The following is a 15,527-nucleotide window of genomic DNA, read 5'->3' on the forward strand; positions in this document are numbered from 1 at the left end:
CTTGTCTTGGATTAGCTGCTAAGTTTGAATATTTTCTGTCCGGCCAACAAGAACGATTTACTGGCATGCAGAAATGTTTTAAATACCAAGAGTTTTCAGGCTCAGCCAAACCAATTGTTCCTGCAGCTCTCTAAAAGACTCTTGTCCCTAATGAGGGAAGTGAACAACTGAACGAAACCTAGAGATCTGGCAGCTGGAGATCCACCAGCCTGAACCCCTCCTGCTGCCACAAGGTCATTTCTCCCTCTTGAGGGCATTATGTCCCATTTTTACACACACAGGCTGAGTGCCTGATGAGCCCAGAGAAGTCGGTCAAGTATTCTCATGTTACAAACCCAACTGCCTTCTCTGCTGTAGAGAAGGATTACAGGCTCACACTCTGCAGGACCACTGTTGGCAGGGACGGGTTAACAAGGAGAATGGAATTATGAATTTAATCCAAATCTAAGACACTGAATGGACTAAGCAGAAGATGAGGAATATACTGCAGCACTTCATACATTACCCGTTATGACTGTGTGGTCTCACATCCACGCTGATATCAGAGGAGATGCAGGCCAGCTGTGATTATACCCAGCTCTCACTTCTTTCATGTGTTGCCTCTTGTCTTTATAAATTCATTTTTATGTAAGACATCTGTGTCAGACCTGAGCTCCCAATGCAATTTTCCTTCTATACTTGCAGAATGAATTCAGTCAGCCAGGTCCTACTTCTCCTTGGGCGCCATACAAAGAATTACAAATGGCTCTATTTGTGCCCAGTCGGTACAAAAAGCGATGCCAAAAGCGTAATGATAAGGAGGAAAGGACCCAATTACAAAAACAAGATCTGTGAGAGAATCTTGGTCCCAGGACAGTGAGGGGTGGCAATTAGGAACATCTCATCTATCTGTCAGCTGGGGTCATTCGATGAGTATATTACCAAGAGGAAAGGTGGCACCTTGAAACATCAATTACAACTTTCCAGACCCAAACTGTGCTTCAGCCTCCTCTGCCCCCTGTGCCTTCATCTCTAACATGACAGGAAGGTAAGCTTGAGCAACAGGAATTCAGTTTTCAAGAAGGAGCCTAATTTACTGCAGTTTATCAACCAATTAATGGTTTTGCAGAAGTCATGCACTCCGCCTGGGGGGCTGCCTGGCTGCATTGAGGAAGTGCATGGTGTTGACTTCCCAAACTGAGTCACTGTTGTAAGCCCTGGGGCGGTATTTATAGAGTTGGGGGAAAATTTCCAGGAAACATCGCTTACTGGCACTCACAAAAATAGCAAGGAAACTCTTCAATTACTAAACTTTTAAGGAAGAAAGTCTGTCTTCTTTATGACAAGACAGCAAAGCAGCAGCCTTCTATGACTTGCTTGGAAGCAGTTACAATTAATATTGTTCCTTATCTCACTTTTCCCTGACAGTAGTAGATGTTGCTCCTAAGCTATTAATTCTGTGCAGCTGCAAGGTTGTTTTTTTTCTCCTCTCTCTTCTACTGATTATTTCCAGGATAAGATGCTGAAATCAGCCTTGTCTCTGAAAACTTTAGCAATTCTCTCCTGGAACATGTCTGCAATACCATCTATAGGTTCAACCCAAGCCCATGTATGCAAAGACTTGAGCGAAGCCAGGTACCAACAACAGATCAACCATGGCAGCCCAGAGGTCAGCCTGAACCCTTTATCCAGCCGTCCAGGATCCCAGTTTGGGGGAACGGTTGCAGCCTTCATTAAACCACACGAATCTGCAGGTAAACCTGTTACTGGAAGTCAAGCTATCCCATGCAGAGGTGAGCTGATCCCTCTGCACAACCTAGTCATGCCGTGGGATCACAGAGCAGACAAAAGCAGAGGAAGGGCACAGATTAGTAGCTGGGTCACCTAAAAGTGTCGGTTCCCCCCCACATATGCAACAGTTTCCCTATGTCTCCTCAGAACCAGGGACTAAGTCAGGATTTCAGAAACATTTTGTCCCCACAATAGTTTTAAGGATGCAACTGCAAATCGAGGGGGGGCTCAACCATCTTAGAGAATGCGTCTTTCCATTAAACACACATGGATTTATGCTCTTGCTTAGCGGGGGGTGGGCAGACTACCCCAGACATAGTCCCCTTCCCCTAAGCAGCCAGCATACCCCGTCAGGAAGGATGTAGACTAGTTGACCACAGAAGTGCAAAATCTGGAATAAAAAAATCTTTTAAAAGCAGAAGATACAAGCACACAAGCTTGTCCCTATCCTGCACACAAAGCGCAAATGCCTAATTTTATTACTATGACTTCCAGACTGTCCCCACCACCGCCCTCCCCTCTGAGCCCTGGGGCCAACATTGGCCAAATGGCCTTTGAGTAGGCCTCAAAGACGTTCCCCTACATCTTACACAAACCAGCAGCTTGGAAGAGGACAGAAAACCAGGGTAATGAGGGAAAGGCTGCTGGCATGAATTTGACCAGTACCTGCCCCATTTGACCTCTCAGCTGGGCTGTCCCAGCACGGCTGCTGGGAGGGCACATAGGGCCCAGCTCTCTGCCAAGCTGTCAATCAGCATAGCACAGTCCATGACACTCATGGGACGTGACACCCCGTGCAATGCAACAGAGACCCAACAAGTTTGTTTTGTACATGCCACCGCAGCATCGGCAGATACAGCAACATGCTTTGGCTAGTACTGACATGGGAAGCATTCAAAGCACTCGCGCAGAGATAAGAAGCTCCCCTCATCTCCTGCCTGAGACACGCTGACCCCCCCCCTCCCTCCCTTCTCCCTGGCATTGTTAAAGATAATACAAAAATCTGCCACTTATTTTTTAAAATGTCTCCGTTTCAGAGGGGGGTTTTCCCCCCTATTTTTCTGAGGCCAATTAAAAATAAAAGTTTACCGGGAAGATGACAAGGAAGAAAAGTGTCTGATATCATTGGATCCAGCCTATAAGGATCTCACACATAAAAGAATTATGTCCCTGAGCACTTTCCAACAGACTTTCAGAAAATTTCATCTTTCTACTTCCCTGGCTGGATAGTCTGTTTGAGTAATTTTCTCTTTCTCCTGGGGCTGGTTGCTAAGAGACGCACTATTACTTCTCCCTCTCTTATGACCCGATTACTGTGATCAGCAAAGACAGCGTGCAGACAACAGCCTGACACAGCTCATACAAGAACATTGGGCTCGTTACAAAATGATGGACTGTATTAACACTCCGCAGCCCCTTTGCTCGCCATGGCCTTTGCAGAGTCTTCTGGCACAACTGGGGGCTTTTACTTCCCCGGCTTCTGAAGTGCGCGTTCAAACATTTTAAATCGCAGGACTGGGAAGGGAGAAGAATGGACTTTTACCTCCTGTGTTTCACTGCCTGTCAGCCGGAGCGGTGTTAATGGATCCTCGTTGAGAACCCCCCCCTTTCCTTACCGTTCCCGAGAAGTGGCCCAGGAACTATGATTATCCCTTTTCACTTTCCTGAAAAAGACTTTGCAAATATGTAACGCGCAGCAGGTTAGCACATTCCCTTGAAGAGTTCGACGGCACATTATAAAGCTGATCTTGACACTTCAGGGGCCGGGAGGTAACCTGGTCCTGCAAAGAGCTGAGCTGGATTGCTCTGGATGAGGACAGCAGCTGGAAATGCACCCAACTGTAAGTGCCCGGTGGTCCCAATAAGCCACCGGGACGCCCAACGTGCTCCCAGTACGTGCTGAAACAGCCACAGCCTGGCACTGTGTCCTTTGCAGAAGAGCCCTAAGTGATGGGGCCAGTGGGGGAGATGGGAAACTTGGAGCTCAGATTGTGAGCGTGCGCTGAGGGGCACGTGGGGCAAAAAGTTAAGGAAAATTGATTTTTTTGGTGTTGTTACCAAAGAACAGTTCTGCTGCCAGCTGATACGGCTCAAGATGGGGTCACCAACCTCAGAGACCATCAGTCTCCACTTAGTAAGAATTTAACCCTCATCACATTCACTTTTTATAACAAATTTCAAACTTCTATAATTTGTTATATTAAACCTACTTTTGAAAGATTGTGTTTACTAGTACTGTTTTAGTACTCTTTTCCCACTCTTGAGGGCCCCCCTCTCCTTCCACCAGCTTGCTCAGGAGCAGCTCCCGCGGCAGGACCCCTGGGCAGACCCTCACACCACAGGTGCCGATACTATACAAAGCCCAATGCCATTGCAGAATATCTAGAAAAGCCAGTTGCTAAATCCTTCTAAATGCATCTTGTAACAGAGGTGGCCCAGATGCACAGGTCCCTCCTCTTACAATTATTCCTCACCTCCACGGCATTTCCCATAAACTCAGTGCTTGGCAAAACAAATGCAGTTCTCATGTCAGTGTGATTTCTACCAACCAGCCCTTCACGCCAGGCTTTGCATTACGGTTTGGTCATTTCTAGACTAAACCAAAACCTCTCCTTAGTCATTGTCATCACAGGAATTAAGAGTTGGAAAAGACCTGTGAGTCTTTTGCACTTCACAGCTCCTCAAATAGTTTGGGTAAATTCCTAATCAAGCTCCTAGAGCACGCTTGCACGTTCTTCTGTGGCTACAACTTTCCAGTGTGCATACTAGTTAAAGAAGACGACAGAAGGGGAATTTTTAGATAGTGATGTCTGCTTATTAGGAACTAGACCAGATCCCTGCTCACCCCCTTCTGCATAACCACCCTCCCCAGGGCAGCCAGAGCTGTAGGACTCTCAGTCCTCCTCATGGACCCTCAGCTCTTGCTCCCAGTCCATCTCAACACGCTTTGCTTAGCGACAAGCATTTTGGGCCTCGTATATCTAGTCCAAATTGTAATTGTGTAGTGTTCACTGCCAGAAATGCCTGCTCTTTGGCCACAAGTACAGCTTCTGTGGCTTCAAGAGTTGCTCACTCATTCTTCTAACCTTTTATTAGACCAACCTGTAATATAATCCAATAGACATTCATTGGTTGCTCTGACTTAGCAGTACTCTGTCAGGCAGAGCAAAAAAGCTTTAGGCAGAGAAAAGGAAAAATATATAATCCTTTATTATAACAGTTAGTTTTCAGGGCACATAAGAGCTGCATTGTGTGAACAAGGGCAAAAAAATAAAAAATATTACTCGACTGTTAACTGTCATATAACAATTGTTATTATTTAACAGACTAGCATCTGGAGGATGTTAAAATTTCAGATTATAATAAAAGGGACAAGTGCTGCCTGCTTGAATTCAAGCTATTTCTGCATTAACATTGCACTCTTGCTTTGATTGGGCACCACAGCCCTTTAAAACTATATAGAGGACAAACGTTATCTTTTTAAAAGTAGGTTTGATATAGTCAGTGACAGATGTTTGCAATTTGAGTTATAAAAAGATGGCTTCTTTCCATTCCAGTGTATGTCAGAACCGTCTTTTTTTCTCTTTTTCCCTTCCCTTTTTTGCCCTTTTTCTTTATTCTACCCAAACTATTGTGGTTCACAGAACAGGCCACTGCAAAGCTGAATCACTGTTCAATGTTTGAAATAATGAAGTGGAAAAAATTAAATATAGTATCTTGGAAGAACAGACAGACAGGAAGAAAAGAAAATGAGAAAAAAATAGGCATGGCAGAAAAAATTAAAAATCTACCTGCTGAAAAGCGTAATGTTTGCTTTATGATACCAAATAACAGAGAAAATACGAGCTCACTCACCAGAATTAAGAACAAGGCTAGGCACTACTTCAAGTACTTTCCAAATAAGAGGCAATGTGTTCCAGAGCCTGTGAAAGTTTAATATTTGTAATTCTAACAAAACACAGTCAGAATTGTTAATAAAACCTGGTGGCTTGACTTGACATTTTGCGAACTATGGATAAGCATACTGGTTCAATAATAGTTTTTATGCACCTGTTTTATCTTGCATTTTTCCCGGTGCCATTAGCTGAGGTGGTATTTCAAAAAAGAAAACGTTCATCCTGAGAGCAAAGCCAAGAGCACAGACCAACGTATTTGTCTCTAACAAAAAAAGCAGATGCAGACACTATTATCCAGCCCAAGCAGTAACAACTTCTGGGAAGACTGCAATCAAAACAGTAGGACCCACCCAGAGCCGGTTAATTTGCACCCGTGAGAATCACAAGTCCTGATACCGGTTCACCATGCTGTGGACAACTGCGCAAAACTCCATGCCTCCATAACTCATAAGCTATCGAGTAGAGGGATGCTGCCCGGGCACAAAGGCACCAGCTCGGTTTCACGCCTCTTCAACACAGCTCGGCTTCCTTGGGGCAATTTAAATCTGCTATTATACAAATGAGAACCACCACTTGCTCCCAACTGGTTTCACTTGGTTCTTAACTAACGGGGGAGAGGATGTCATTAGAGAGAAATCAATGGAGACTTCCGAAAGGCTGCTCCGAACTGGTTCGCAGCTATCCCTTAATGAGGGACCCCCACCTTCCCGCTTGTTCTGAGGGGTCTGGGGGCTATGTTTGTGCTTTAAATGCTCTTGCGTAGAAGGTAGCAAAGCCACCACAAAGAGGCCTGGAGCTTCAAGTTCATTTTCACTGGCTGTATTTTGTAAGAGCCTGTGGATGATGCAGTCCTGACACTAATGAATAAAGTATTGTTTCATCTGCTCCATTTTGTTCAGCGCAAAAAACACTTGGAAGAATGAGAGCAAGGATTAAGAAGGGCTTTAAAAGTTTTTAATACTCAATTTAAAAACACTTTCTAAAAAAAAAAAACAAACACCAACATGGGGGCTCTGCTCAGGCACAGTCAGGATGATTTGCAACAGTAAGGTTACCTCTTTATTTCCACAACATTTTTCATCTCCGCAAGCTCAATCCCAAGAGCACGACGGGACCAGAAAAGGGTTAGAGCACTTCTCAGCCTATTTTATTTGTCCCGTCACTGGGACACTGCCTCCCCCCCAGAGCATCAATGACTTTTTCAGCTGGTGGCAGAGCTGAGGAGCAAGGCAGGAGGCAGAGACCAGCAGATCCCACTGGAAAAACTCTGGTACTCACAGGACTCAACTGAGCATCGAAATGACCAAGTAACAACATATTCCCATGCCTCATCTGGGCAGCAGCAACAGTCCACATGCGTAACTCACAACATGTGCAAGACAGTGAGCCTCTGCTTCCACTGTGATGAAAGACTAAATTACATTATCTCATGTTAGTGTTGGACGAGGTGCACACAAGCCACCACCGGAGCACGGCTTAGACACAGCTCGCTGCGCCCTAGTCTCCGTCCGATGACAAGCACAGCACTGCAGAAGCTCACGAGAAGCACATGGAGCAGGTATGCCACCTCTCAACCAACACAGTCCTCCCACTAGCGAGGACTCCTTTTGCTATGGTGCAGACCCAGCGCAGACAACCAGAAAAAAACCACAAAACCTGCAGAATCTCCCAAGTCAGCCTGAATTTATTCTTTCAGGGCTCTCATCCAAGTAATGAATAGACTCTGGACCTGGTTAGCTTCTATGAACTGTCATAGATTGCAGAGCAGGGAACAGCACAGCTAAAACACAGAGTGTCTAGTCCAATAAATCCATACCCAAGCTTCAAAAATTAGACAGAGCTACTGATGGCAGCTGCTGTAAACAAAACCCACTAGGTATAACTGCCTATAAAAAAACCCGCCAAACAGCCTGATAGTTCATGCTCCCAGTCCCCTACAGACACAGCAGAATATAATTAGCCAGTGCTCAAGAGCCTCCACGTGCATGAAGAGGAGGAGGGCAGGGAGGACCAAGCCCTGGGAAACCTGGATCAGCCAGGTTCAAGCATACACACTGGTGTCAACCATGTAACCTCACTCTGCAGCTGGCGCTGCTGTTGTGCCTTGTCTCGTGAGTCACTGCCCTGTCCTCCCACCAAGGTAAATAGAAGGAGATGGTTTTTAAAAAAAAAAAAGTAATGAAAACCTCAAAGACCTTCACGTGAGTCTTGCTGTTCACCATATCTGAAAGTCACCCCCAAGAAAAGGAAGGAGAAGGGAAGAGCTTGCTTGATTCTCATCCCTTCATTTAGTTTCCATTATTAAATCTATATTAACTGTTTCTTCAGGTATTGTATTCACCAAGGGTGGCAATTACAAGGAAAAGACATCAGCACTAATAAATACTGAATTTACAAGGGCCCAGCAGCATAAACTAAAGTGGCTAATGTTGCAAAGTGTGTCCTCAAAGCCTGAGAGGGTGACAGAGAAACATGTGCAAGCGCTGTGCAGTCCTGTAAAACCAAGCAACTGTCCTGGGACAGATGCTGTCTGCACATCCCTTTCTGGCCAGGGTTGGCACTGTGGTATCTCGGTCTGTCTCAGGCAGCTTGAGAAACACACATGGTTGGATTCATATGAATGAAAGTCATTGCAAGAATATGAGGAACTTGGTTTCTTGGGAGTGGAGACAGTCATCTTCGCAGGAGCAGGAGACCTCCTGGGTGCCAAGCAATGATCTGGCACTTCCCAGTAGGCAAGGATGGACTCGTTCCCTTCCCTGCCACCATCAAATCACCCTTTGAGTGACCACACATGATGGCAGAGGAGCTGTATTCGACCCGCAGGAGCTGTGGCAGTGCTCATGAATGCCAGACTGGGGAGCACAACCCTGCAACCTGGCCGGGCTTCATCAGCAGTGTTGTTTCTCCTGGACTTGCACTGCTCATGTCTGTGAGGTTCGATTTGGAGGGAGAGGGGAAGGCAAGGGAAAAAGAGCTTTTGCGGTTATGAAAACAAGCTCGAAACTAAAAGGATCCAAACTGAAAGGCAAATCACACCACAAAGCTCTGCCACGCACTGCGCTCAAGCCAACCGATGGCCTGAAGAGCCCCGACTCAGGTTTTTCCAAGCGCCTCAGGCTGACAACAGGTTTTTACATGTTTTTGAAGCCCCTGATTTTGGCCTCGCAACCCATGCTGCCATCCCAGCACACCCCGACTGCCCCACCACAGCGGCACTCATTTCAGAGCGGCTGCCAGCTCTCCTCCCCGTGCCACGGAGTGTGCAAGCTCGCACCAGCACCGCCGCCAGCAGGCCCACAGCAGCATGCACAAAGCCGGTGGATCAACCATCACCAACCTCGCTCCGTGCCAGACGCCTCCTTCATCTGCCCTGGAGGGTGAGGCCCTGTTCTTTGGGACTAGTGAAAGGAGGAGAAAAGGAATTTGCTTCATCTGCAAGCTATAAATCCTCCCCATCTTCCTGAGCCCAGCACAGACGGGAACAGCTGTGTGGCAGCGTTACCCCACGGCCCCAGCTCTGTTGATGATGCTGAAACACCAATTTAAGTGTAAAAGCTGGAAAGCAGGAGAGAAATAAGCGGCAGGGAAAGGAGGGAGGGCAACCATAGAATCACAGAATGGTTTGGGTTGGAAGGGACCTTCATCTTGTCAAAGATCAGCTAGTCCAATCCTCCTGCCATGGGCAGGGACAACTCTCAAAGCCTCATCCAACCTGACCTTGAACACTTCCAATGATGGGGCATCCAATGCTTTTAAAGGAAACAAAATTAATACTGTCTCCTTGGAAGAAGGCATTATTTTGCTTTAGAGATTTTTTTGGTCAGTCAGTACAGAGGATAAGACCCGCTATGCATGCTGTTGGATGGGGTCTGCTGAGGAACAGAGGGAAGAGGCAGGTAGCACCAAACATGTGTGAGCACAGAGAAAGGAGCCAAATACGAGAGGTGGACTGTCAGGACCCATGGCTGGATGATGCCTCATCCATCTCGGGACCCATCTTCTCCCAACATGCAGAAGATGCTTTCCAACTGCAAACGCATCCAGCTCCATCTATGGACCACCCTTGGCCCTGGTGCCACTCTTTTAGAGCCACTGCTCGAATGTCTGGACACCTAATTTTGATTTCCAGCCTAACTCATTAGCAGCTACACTTCCTCCCCATGCACGCTTGTTTATCTTGTAGAAAATCATCTTCCCCAAGCTCAAACAGCTCTCCTCCCTCCGTGGGGTAAATAGAGCTGTGTAAGATGTCAGGCACCTGTATGTCCCAGGCACCGTGGTGCTCACGCCTCCCAGGATCAGGCAAGGTTAATTCCCCGCAAACTGTCACAGCGGGGAACGCTAGCACTAAATCCTCCAGAAACCCAGCCCAGCCCACCGCACGTGGAAGTCTGGTCCGGTGTTTGTAGGACCTATAAAAACACAGCTGTGCTTGCCTCTCCAGCCAGCTGCACAGCAGAGACCCGTGCAGGACATTAATCAGAGCTGTGGTCTTATTTATTATTATTACTGCTACTACTACTGCAGTCATACTTGGGGGCCCCCAAATGGATCCCTGTGACAACAAGACGTGGTCTCTGCTTTGATGAGTTGACAAATCTAGTTTGAAACAAGTTGCAGTGACTCAGCGTGGCACATAGCGAGAAGGGGAGCTGGCAGCGCTGGGAAAATTGCTCACTTAGTTGGTCTAAACCATGCACACTTTGAGTGCTCCGGTCACATTAAAATGCTGCTGGTTTATAAACCGCTGGCTGTTGCGATTTCACTTTTTTCCCATCATTTAACCATTTCTAACTTGTTTTAAAGTTCCGTTGAGTAGCTTTTAATCTGGCTGATTTTTGTGCAGGTGTTGGGGAAAAAAATAAATAAAATCAAAGTCAAGGTGAGACCAAGGAAATGTCTTGGTGGGAGGGAGAGGGGGGTACAGTCATTCCCCCGCCGTGCAGACAGCACCTGCTCCACAGCCTGTCACTCCAGTGTCTTTCCCCTCCGCTTTCAATGCGTTCAAGAAATAAAACCACAAATGCTATCAGCCAGGCAGACCCACTACGTGTGAGCAACGTAACTACAAAATAATAATAAAGAAATGTGAGGCCAGAGGATGCATTTTCCTGAATGTTAAAAGCAACAAGCTGAAGAAATTACCAGGAACAGAATTTGCCTGTCTCCCAGAGAGATTCCCGATACCATCCCTGCAACCTCTGGTAAGCAGGGAGCCAACTCCAGCGACACGGCTGAGACAGGCAAGGCTGTGCCAGGCTGTGATGTGCACGGCCGCTTTCTGCCCCATCGCAGCCCTGGGAGAGCCGTTCCCTGGAGCGGCGCTGCTGCTCGCACTCATCTCCTGCAGACGGACGCTGCGCGGCATGCTACACATGGGCGGAAAGCCCACGTGCCTCCAGCAAAGCACCTCTGGGGGGGCAGGAGGGATGAAAACACACTGGGGTAACAAGGGGATGCTGCAGCTCCTCCACCTATAGACTCACAGCTAACCAGATGGGAAAAACCTGTGACCAACGGAGAACTAATTTAGGCAAAACAACTCGCGGTGCCCCTTTGCACAGGGAACCAGTGGGGCATGAAGCCATCTCCCAGGCTGAATTATTGCTGCAAAAACAATGGAGGTCATTGAAGAAACAATTAGGGAGCCTGGAGGAGAGAAGGGAGCCACAGAAAGTGAATGAAGCATGTTGGGCTAAATATTTTCTCACTGTCCCCCCTTGTCTGCCAGATCCCAGAAGTCTCGTGTTCTCAGGCTTATATATGACTGGGCTAATGGCTTTGCACCGGCTGCTGACACCGACCAGCAGCGTGTCACCTTCTGAAAGTGGATTAGCTTAAGCTGCAGGCACACTGTCACATCACTAAGCCAGTCCCTGACCAGGTCTTGGCCAACCCTTAGCTCTTCCAGGCCTGTCAGATGACGATGGGATCTCCAAAAGCCCAGCATCAGACAAGGCAAGGGATTGGCACTGAAAAAGGCCTCCTGTGAGCTCCCGATGTCTCCTGGTTTCTAACAGACCTGGCGATGCTCAACTGCTTGCGGGACTGGGTAGTCAGTGTTGCATGAGGAACGTTTGCGTGCCTCGTCTCCCCTTCTCAGCCTGCAGCGTCTGCTCTGCTCTTAGGGAAAGTCTCCTTCCCCAAATGCCAAGAAACAAAGAATTTTTTTAGAAGGTGATAATGTTCCTCAGTCACATATAAGCGGATCTACAATCACTAAAGCACCGACAATTAAGGCACACTGACATTTTTCACAAAAAAAATAGTGGTTGATCAACAACAGTTTTCCTAGAAAAAAAGTGTCATTTTCCATTATTATTTTAAATTTTAAGAGAATGAGAAAAATAAGAATTTCCACTTGACTTGAAGGTGACATTTTCGTTGCACTTCAGAAATGGATTATTTTTCACTTTTTTAATTCCAAATGTCTTTCTCTTCCTCTTACTCGCTAATGTTTTGTTACTGAAGGCAACAGAACAGGTGCATATGACTTCGCTTTTCCCCTCCAACACATTTTCTTTTTTCGTTCTGAATTCTCCGAAGTTAGAGTGGCAGAGGGAAAAAAACGAAACACTCGACAGACTTTTCCAACTTTCCTACATAATGTCCTTGACTTTAGAAAATCGCTCAAGTGCGAGATTTAATATGCTGCTTTGTTTTTCTTTCTCCTTTCCATTATTCTGCAGTCTTCCTGCAAATGCATACGCTTTCAAAAGACAGAGCAGAAAAAGGAAAAAAAGATACAGATGACATTTATTTTATTGCACTCAACACAGAAGAGGGAAAAGTGGTGATGGAACAAAGTAGAGCATCAAAACCAAAAATCAAAAGCTGGTTTGGCAATTTTCTTGAATACAGCTGATTTCTCCTTTCCATTATTCTGCAGTCTTCCTGCAAATGCATACGCTTTCAAAAGACAGAGCAGAAAAAGGAAAAAAAGATACAGATGACATTTATTTTATTGCACTCAACACAGAAGAGGGAAAAGTGGTGATGGAACAAAGTAGAGCATCAAAACCAAAAATCAAAAGCTGGTTTGGCAATTTTCTTGAATACAGCTGAGGTTTTTCTTTGGGGGGGGGGGGGGAGGGTGGGGGGGGGGGGGAGAGGATGGAGAAGAGGAGGGGGAAGATTTTTCCACCCATTCCTAACCACAGTAGATCACTGGGAATAGAAAAGTCACTACTCTGCCAGAGACAGCTACACCACTCTCTCCTAAAATCCTTGGCTTCCACCTTGTTTCTGCTGCAGTAAGGCTCCATCACACGCTCTCCACTGTCAGCTAGGGGCATCCCAGGTGCTCTGCTGGCAGGTTTCTAGTTGCAAACCCCAGAGGCGCTCCCAGCCATGTGCTCCTGCTGCCAGGAACTCCCTCCCTCCATGTGTCCGCAAGCCAGGAACCCAACACCCACACTTTGCTGCTCGACTACATGAAGACAGGAGGACTTTTATAGCAGGAGGGAGAGGAAGGCCAACACACAGTGATTGGCAGGCGTGTGTTTTACTGACATAAGAGCTCCAGAGGCTATTGCAATGGTCATGTAAATATCCTCAGAATTATATCATTAAATTATTTCATATTCAAGAGTGTTCCATAGTAGAGGGAAAAGAAGGTAAAACTGAAGCAAACCAGCAGGCTGGAGAGGAAGCACTGCTAGACCCGTTCTGCCAAACTTACACCCTACCACCCCAATTATACCCATACTCCCACAGCTCAGTCCCACGTTTGTAAAGGATTCCCATTGTGCTGTGATGAAAGAACCAATACTGAAAAGGGTTGTTTAAGCACCAGCTCCTTGGATATACCAGCAGAGACAAAAAAGCAAAACCCCTTGAAGAGTACCAGTCTTGGACATAGGACATCTGCTTCCAATGAAAAACAAGATAGATCTGTCCCCAGTTAAAAACAAGAAAGATCTGTCCTCGTGTCCTCCCCCAGCCCTGCACCTCTCGGGAGGGTAGCTAGCCAGAGCAAGGGTAAGAGATACCTTCGCACTCTTCTTGATTTGAATGATCTGAAACAGGGAGGCTCCCACAAACTCATCAACAATGAGCAAGTCAAGAACAGCCCGTGTTAGCAGTCGGTTCCTCTGAATTAGATAGTTGTGGTTCCTTCCTAAAAAAATAAATACTTACCATCACCTCCCGGTTGCTTGTATGGGTTGTACTTTGGCTTGGGGGCAACAACAGGCGCAAACTTCTTTGGTGTCTGCTGGGTGGACACCGAGATACTGGGAGTCCCAAAGGTGTGTGTGGTCTCCATCCTTGCAGTAACATGACCAACAGGCTCGTTGGTACTCTTGGGTGGCAGCCAGGATGGGTGGGACATGGTTCAGATCTGAGAGGAGAGGCAAAGAGAATCACACGTACTTTAGGAATTTAGGCTGCGGAAATAACAGTTGCAAACCTACTGCTTTGCTGGTTTATAAAATCAAACCCACAAAACCCTTTAACATGTTTAACTTGTGCACGCTTATCTTTAAACATATTGGTCCTAATGTATAGGACTTATAATACAAACTTGTCTTTCTTTCCCCAGTAGGTCAGGATTACAGATCAGCTCATTGGTGGTGCCTGCAAAAAACGTTGCTCTCTTCCCCTCCAAACCAAAGCAGAGGCAGGCTGATACCCTGGAAAAGCCCATCAATCCCCCCATCCATTCAGCATAGTAGTGATACATTTGCCTTTCCCTGTTAGCTTTTTGCGAGTAAATTAATGTACAACGGTGCAGGTGCTCTGGGGACAACTGCAGTCACAGATAGGCAGACACACTTCCAAAATACACCTTTAGCACTTTTTCACATGTCATTTAGGACCCCACATCCCAGCAACTTTCATTCAAACTTTTAAGAAAAAGGATTTCAGAAGTAGCTAATCATTCTTGATGCCTCCATTTCTGAATGCCCAGCTTAAGATATTTTAAAAGCATGTCAATTCTGAAAAAATGCCAGAATCCCACAACCACTGACAACCAGGTTCCTTTTAGACATCTCAACTTGTGTAACAGAAAACAGAGGCAGCCCAAATCATTACTTATTTATGAAAATCTTGGCTTTGGCCTCTTAAAAGCCTACATCACTTTTGAGAACTGGACTCAGACACTGCTGAAAATGTTGCCCATAAAAAAACCCTGTTCGTTGCAATGAACCAGTGCTCTTCACCACACACAAACCATACTCACTGCATAGCAACAATGGCCCTGCAGTACCATCAGATGGTCCTACAGAGCTGGATTTGAGATATGATGAGGAAATGAAGACCCCACACAGACAAAAGCCAACGCTAATTTTGGAGCTCTTCAGCACCCTGTCGCTTCTGCCCACGCTCTGCTTTGATGTCAGGACTCCTCAAGGCCACCAAAACCAGCAGGCAGCTGTGACCCGATCAGGAAAGATTTGTTTTGTTCATGGAAAAGGATCAGTGCAAGAGATAGCACCGGGCCATGGGAGACATTAGCAGACTGCCATTGCAGAAAAGCACTTCCATCTGTGAAGAACAGGACAAAGCAGAGGCCCTGCTGGATTTGCAAAGAGGTGGTCTCTAAGCGCAGCAGCAAGTGCAATCTGCCGGGGCTGAGACACAAGGGAGAGTTGCAGCTCTGCTGAGTGTGGCAGCAAAGGGCTGTATTAGCTGGTGTGAACAGTCCTCTGAGCTCAGAGTGGGGAAGAGGAAAGGTGACAGAAGAAGGGTGGCCTCTGGCAGATGCAGACCACCTTGGAGTGAAATCATTACCAAAGTCCACAATGCTACAGCTCTCTAACTATTCTGACACAGGTCATGCATGCAGCCATCTATCTGAATGGCTCACAAGGAGGTATTTCCAAAGCTGAGAAGTGCAGCCACATACAGCTCATT

At 46.5% G+C, this 15,527-nt stretch overlaps 1 protein-coding gene across 1 annotated transcript in view; it reads right to left on the bottom strand.

Annotated features, from left to right (window-relative positions):
* LPP (LIM domain containing preferred translocation partner in lipoma) overlaps window positions 1-15,527 on the bottom strand; it is a 282,269-nt gene that overhangs the window by 203,964 nt on the left and 62,778 nt on the right. The window contains exon 4 of the mRNA XM_009334106.1: window positions 13,809-14,010. Coding sequence (XP_009332381.1) covers window positions 13,809-14,001 — 193 coding nt within the window. The 5' untranslated portion in view covers window positions 14,002-14,010. The remainder of the gene's footprint in view (window positions 1-13,808; window positions 14,011-15,527) is intronic.

This window comes from Pygoscelis adeliae, unplaced genomic scaffold, assembly GCF_000699105.1.
Source record: "Pygoscelis adeliae isolate BGI_AS28 unplaced genomic scaffold, ASM69910v1 Scaffold161, whole genome shotgun sequence".
Taxonomy (NCBI): Eukaryota; Metazoa; Chordata; class Aves; order Sphenisciformes; family Spheniscidae; genus Pygoscelis; species Pygoscelis adeliae.